The sequence below is a fragment of the Ochlerotatus camptorhynchus genome, unplaced genomic scaffold (assembly GCF_037179485.1).
Source record: "Ochlerotatus camptorhynchus isolate MF236.1 unplaced genomic scaffold, CSIRO-AGI_Acam_v1.1 ptg000140l, whole genome shotgun sequence".
NCBI classification, from domain to species: domain Eukaryota; kingdom Metazoa; phylum Arthropoda; class Insecta; order Diptera; family Culicidae; genus Ochlerotatus; species Ochlerotatus camptorhynchus.
This window is the reverse complement of record NW_027040630.1, coordinates 1,149,845-1,156,341: the sequence shown is the minus strand read 5'-3', so window position 1 is coordinate 1,156,341 and position 6,497 is coordinate 1,149,845. Positions and strand designations below refer to the sequence as shown.

At 39.4% G+C, this 6,497-nt stretch overlaps 1 protein-coding gene across 1 annotated transcript; it reads right to left on the bottom strand.

Annotated features, from left to right (window-relative positions):
- Positions 1-4,927: 4,927 nt before the first annotated feature.
- Pa1 (PTIP associated 1) lies at positions 4,928-5,765 on the bottom strand. Its single transcript, XM_065221189.1, has 2 exons — positions 5,521-5,765; positions 4,928-5,190 (listed from the first exon to the last, which is right to left on the bottom strand). The coding sequence occupies exons 1-2, from the start codon at positions 5,724-5,726 to the stop codon at positions 4,944-4,946; spliced, it is 453 nt and encodes a 150-aa protein (XP_065077261.1). The 5' UTR covers positions 5,727-5,765; the 3' UTR covers positions 4,928-4,943.
- Positions 5,766-6,497: the final 732 nt, after the last annotated feature.

The window sequence follows — 6,497 nt, the reverse complement described above, 5'->3', positions numbered from 1 at the left end:
AGGAGGGATGGAACAAAGAACTTCCTTGTGCAAGTTATTGTACTCATTGTAATGAGCTTCGAGCTTCTTCGCATAAACTTTGAGAATGGGTAGACTCACCTGAGTTGGATCGTCTTCGGCTCTTTCCAAGGCACTTGCAATCGCAGTGACCTTGGCCTTTACCTGACCACGTTGGTGGATGAGTGGCTTGATGTCCTCCATGGTCAACTTCACAGGTTTGATTGGGGTATAATCCACTGGCATCACGAAGGAAGGATGTTGTTACTTCGGAAGAGTAACTCTCGAGGAAAATGATACCAGTTAGGAACACTCCGTACTTTACTGCTTCACAGGAACATCACTTTTTGGATACTGGGAATCCAGCAAACTTCACAACTTGTTCTTTTTGCGTTCTAGCAATTCACTTTGTTCATGTTCATACGTGTTTGTTCATGTTCACGGTTAGGTCAATGGAAGCTATAACAATTCACTTTTTCTTCGGTACACTGTTCTTCTTCTTCCGTATTGACCACCGTGACACGGGAAAACAATTCACTCGTGGACTGTATGTTTCGCACTTTTATCCGGTTCGGAACGGACCACTATGTTGGCTCGACTGCCAACGTGATGTTTGACTTGAATCTTAAACGGCTGCTCGTTGGGCCTTGCCAACAGATGACGACAAATTCCAGCTGCACCAGCTGCGAGCCGACATCGCTTACTCGGAATCGGTAGTTCTTAAAAGAACACCGCGAAAGTAAAACTCTTTTTAGAGCAGCGACGGCAACAAGCAACGGTGGAACAGCAACTCTCCATTTCGGAAGTAGAGGGAACAGGAACTCCACTGAGCAGGACCACCGACAAAACTAGGACGGTAACAGGGACCCCTTGCATCGATATCGAATCGACGGGAAAACTGGAATTTTCTTTCTTGGATAGGATAACTTCAGCTTCTTCACTTTATCTCTATATTGCTTGGCAATTCGGAAACGACTGACAATGTGAATGCGTGATTCGCTTGGTTTTATACTTTTTTGAATCAAAGAGAAATTAAATGACGATGATGATTGGTCTAACAATCTACTACGCAAAACGGAATGAACGTGTACAATGTTATAAAAGCTAGTTTCTGATTGGATGTTTACACTTATTTCTGTTCTTATTGCTAGTGTTAGTAAGGGAAGCCGTTTGCCCGCGGCGTTCTCGGGGTTAGTAAAACAAAATGCAAGGAGGGGAAAAAGGATAGGGAAATATTTCTGCTGTGCTGATTTCTGCGGCCAACATCGGAAACGTGGAGTGGTTAGCGGTGGCGGTGTAATCGATACACGGCAGTGGTACCAATCTATTCGCTGTTGCGAACAGAATGAATGCCGACTCGAAGCCAACCGCCTTATATACGATTGCTGGATGGGGAAAACCTCGACGATTTACTCTTCCAGACGACTTTTATTGTCGTCCCTCCGAACTTAGAATCAGGGAAACAAAGCATTTCTTATTCAGATCGATGAGTGATTATTCAACTCCGAATAAATCAATTCATATAAGTCAAACTATAATATTTATTCCGAATCAGTGATTTACGAATTAATATTCCACATCACACCTCTACACTCGAGATAACATTTGATAACGGCACAAAAGCTTTTGTAAACAAGCTTTTTAAGGCCCTTTACACGCGAATCGAACAACAACTTCGGATATGGGCAACTCTCACCTTTTCGAAAGTGGTATTGGTTTGCGTGATCATACTTTGGTTAACGTGTAAAGGGCCTTAGAAAGTTTGTTTACAAATGCTTTTGTGCCGTTCAGTGTTGGAAAAGTTCGCGATATTTTACGAAGTTCACCAAGGGAAAAGTTCGCGAGTCATAGTGAGTTTACGCGAACTTTTCCATCACTGGTGCCGTTATCAAATGTTATCCCGAGTGTAGAGGTATGATGTGGAATATTAATTCGCAAATCACTGATGCCTGTTGGAACAATGGATTATCTGTCAAAGTCATAGGAAAAGTTATTCTAATCGAGCAGAAGACCTGTCAAATACATAAGATGTCGCCTCTTTACCCAATTCATTCTCTTTAGGCTGTGAACCATTTGCCGAGTTAAATTTAACTCGTAGTTAAAAGTGACATTTCGAAAGTTATTTCTTATGTTCGAAAATCCCCGTGCTGTCGATCGACCGGTTTTCGAGCCACGGTCGTCAAAATTTAACTTCTTGTCTGTCAGAAGTAACCACGCTCGGATAGCAGGGTTAATCGATAACTTTTAATCTGTCAAATTTTAACCAAAAGTTAAAATAATCCACCAAATGGTTCAGAGCCTTAGTTGTTATTAAAAGCAGAGCTGCCAGGTGGTTTTATAAAAAATCTGTATCCACTCTATTAAAAAATCTGTATTTTCTGTATTGACGATTTTTTTCTTAATTAATCATGTTTTGTTGTTTTACAAATACAGTGCATACAAAATAACCATAAAAAGTGGTTAACCACCTATTCGGGCTATCATACTAACCATACGGGATATAATTGCGCCATTTGCGCCATTTTATTCATAAGAGTGATATGAAGCCGTTTGAAAATGTATGGAGATTTTAGTTTCTATTTATTATCTTCCTGATAAGCAGTTTTAAATGCAAAAAAGTGCACGAGTTCATTACTATTTGATATTTTTAATATAGATGAATACAATTAATTACATCATTTGTGTGGTAGTTACACCGAAAAGTCGAGAGATGTCACCCCGCCAGTGCTGGTAAAATCATTTTTGCAGTATGGAGAATATCAGAAAATCCGCAATTTCTTACAAAATACATTTTCAATGCAAGTAAAATGTTTACGAGTACTTGTATTTGTACCATTTTAATGTGCTCGGGCACTTTTCTTGTATTTAACATACATGCTTATATTGGAAATATTCAATTAATACTGTAAATCCCCATAATCCATGTAAAGCACAACAATTAATTTTGGAGAGAAGGGGGTACGCTGATAAAATCGAGCAAGTTATTCTGTTTTTATAAATTTTGATTTTTTTTTCTCAAGCATTTTATAAAAATCTGTATAAGTCTGTATTGTAATTTAAAAATCTGTGATAAATCTGTATTCTGTATCGGGTCTGTATTAAGATTAAAAAATCTGTATAATACAGATAAATCTGTATAAATGGCAGCGCTGATTAAAAGAGAAAGTCGATGAAGAGAATCGATCAAAGCAGATATGACCTTTTGAAATGTTGATCGAGAAGTATCTCAAGTCTTCAGCGGCACCGTATAGGTAACCGTGATTGCCTCTCACCCCAAAGGACCTGGGTTTAATCTCAGTCGGCGCCGTCGGGATTTTCTGAGGCATAAAAACCCTGATCACGCCTTCCTTGGGAAGGGAAGTAAAGCAGTTGGTCCTCGTTCCATGAGTTAATGGGTCTATAGGTAGGGTCCAGGTGTAAGAACTGCCTCCCTGGCGTCGGTAGCATTGGTAAACAAATCAAATCGTGCGGGCCGCCATTACCGAGTGTGGAAAGCTGGATTAAACTATCGTCCAAATCTTACATCAAACAGGGTAAACGTTTCAGTTATGGAACTAGTGCTCCAGTTTTTAGCCCTAGAGCAAAGACATCATATCAAGAAGACTGGCAACTTTGCCAGAATCCAAGCGACAGATACAATAGTGCTGCGCTTGAGTGAAGGTGGAAGCAACGCATAGAAAAAATCAGCAAATACACAAACCTTTCTTCTGAGGATGTAATCTTTGTTATTAAATTCGTTCGAAGCATTAACCTTTGATCGGCAGATGACGCGATTGTACCTGTCCAATAGCGTTCGTATGAGAAAATGGAAGAGTTGCCAGATGACGCGATTGTACCTGTCTCATAGCGTTCGTATGAGAAAATGGAAGAGTTGCCAGTCTTCTTGATTTGTTGTCTCCGCCTAGGATCTAACTCACACTAGAAATAAATTTGCTTGTTTTTATTTGCGTAGATATATGGCCAAATCTACGCTCTAACCGTGCATCGAAATTAATTTGGTACAGAAATAAAATATATATATTTAGAATAGGGCCAATTGGGTTCTCTATGGGTATTGAGGTAAATGCATATTCGTAAACTGCATTAAAAATGGAATCAATTTCCAAAATTTCATCAATTTTGGTCCACTGGAACTATTTGAAATAAGTGTGATGTCATTAGAAATAATCATCATCCTAGCACTCCTCGATGGGAGTTTGTATTGGAGCAAGCAATCAATTTATTAGTTAAGTGTTAAACAGTGAAGTTATTATTTTGCGTTATATCTTGATTTAAAAATTAAAATGGAAGTCTATGGGAGCGAACAAAATATTGTTGTACTCAGAAAATGAAGCCCTTACAGATGATGTATAATTACCAATATATTTTCATAATTAAAGAACCCATTTAGAGTACCACTAACGTCTTAAACCACCATACACTGAGAAAAATAAAATTAACAATTTCATAAGGTTCGACTGATGAATGACACATTTGGATGTAATAAGTGTGGCTTATGAATGATTTTTTTTTAACATGAGAGCTTTAACCATTTCATTTTCCCAAGCGTTGAAAGATGACTGGTCAACACACAGGCTCCGTAATCTTAACGTCCATGGTTCGGTTCCAGTCTGCTCCATTTTATTATGTTTTTGCCAACACTAGTTTTCATAAGGCAAATCAATGAAATTCACATCGATTTCTTCTGGCTAAAATTCATAAGTGGTTCTTAATAATACGTTTTGTTTTTAATTATTCTTTTGGGTACAAATTACCATTCTTTAAGCATGCAATGAATTTCTTAGCAAAATGCTACCTCTCGATACAATGAAAAGTTTGTGTGAGATATTGTGGTGGTGCGTATTACTTGTAATTAGACTTATATTATATTATATTATTGAATAGGTATAACTCATATTTTATTTAATCAAAATTATATTGTAAACTACAAACCGCACAGTCTAAATCTAATTACTACTTCCACCAGCGCCGCCCCCTCCAGAAGAAGCACCCGAACCTGTTGTGGCTGCCGCAGCAGCCGCACCTTCCTTCAGCGCAGTCAACCGTCCGTGCTTCTTCATCTGATCCAGCACCCCGGCAAAGTTGGTCGTCTTCTTCTTGGCCGATCCCTTCGGTCCACTGTTTTGGGTGCGGACACGCATCTGAGGTAGTGGCACATCGTCCATGAAATCAAATTCCTTGTTCTTGGTTGGTCTGAAACCGGGAAATGTATGATTCTATTACTGATTTTCCTGAAAAGTATGCAGCAAGTGCTTCGTGACACGAACGGATTCTGCAATGTGGTAGCCGCAAGGTTTTTAAAATAATTTAGCAAGCTTGCTTCCCCAAAATGCATTGCGTCTAGAAAATCATCTTATGAAGGTTTTACACAAAAATATGTATTCTGGACAAACTTGCTTGTACGCTGCAGTCCATTGCAAGAGCTGTTATAACATTTGTTGTATGAAACACATGCTGAGGATGTACTAAATCCAACCTTACATTGGATGTGATGCCAACGAAATAAGACCGAGATGAACTTACGTTTCCTTCTCCACGGCTTCGGTCACCTTGGGTTCATCTTTTTGCACCGGCGAAGGAGGCCTCCGGCCGGGACACTTCCAATTCAGCTCCAGCGGGTAGGATCCGTTTTCCAGTGCGACATAGGCGCTTTCCAGATCTTCCGGCAAGGGAATCAGATCATCCAGTTCGCAGCACTGCATCGACCAGTTGTCGTCGTCGGTTCCCATTGTGGCTTAGCGGGAAAATACTAACCTGGGTTGTGGAACTAAATTTGTGTACAGATCAATCGGAGGAGTTTGTTTGCAAACAAATTGGAATTGTCAGAATAATAATTATTATCATTTGTTCCATTCTCTCAGAGCAGAAGAGCGGTGAGAGAAATCATGTGCACTCTCTCAGCCTTGTGTACGAACTTGTATGCGGATAAAAATTGAATGCAACATGGTGGTGCAAGTACGTCACCTAGCTGTCAAAACACTAAACATCTTTTTAGAGCATCATCACTGATGTTGCAAAAAAGGGTTTCGGGAACGACGCAAGCCTACAGTGAAAGGTGCCATCGATTATCTTGGGACCGAAGAGAGTACCAGAGCTGAGCCAAAAAGTTGAGCACGTTTCTTCGGGACCTTCTGGTCTTAGAGTTACCTCTATGCTAATCTGACGAATACAGAAAAAAAATGTTGTTAAATACACAGCAAAAAAAGTTGTTGAATATTACATCGAAACTGCTGCAACCAGGTCAATCCATCGGTTGAGTAATATCACATTGTACGATGTACATCGATTTTGCGAACAAAATTACATCCATTGATGTAATATTGCATCTGCTTTTTGCTATTACATCATTATTTCATACATCAGCTTGAATTACGTTGATCGATATTACATTTTTTTTTGCTGTGTATGATTGATTGGTCATTCCGCTTGTTGTGTAATATTACCATTGAGGCAACTCTAAGACCAGAAGGTCCCGAAGAAACGAGCTCAACTTTTTGGCT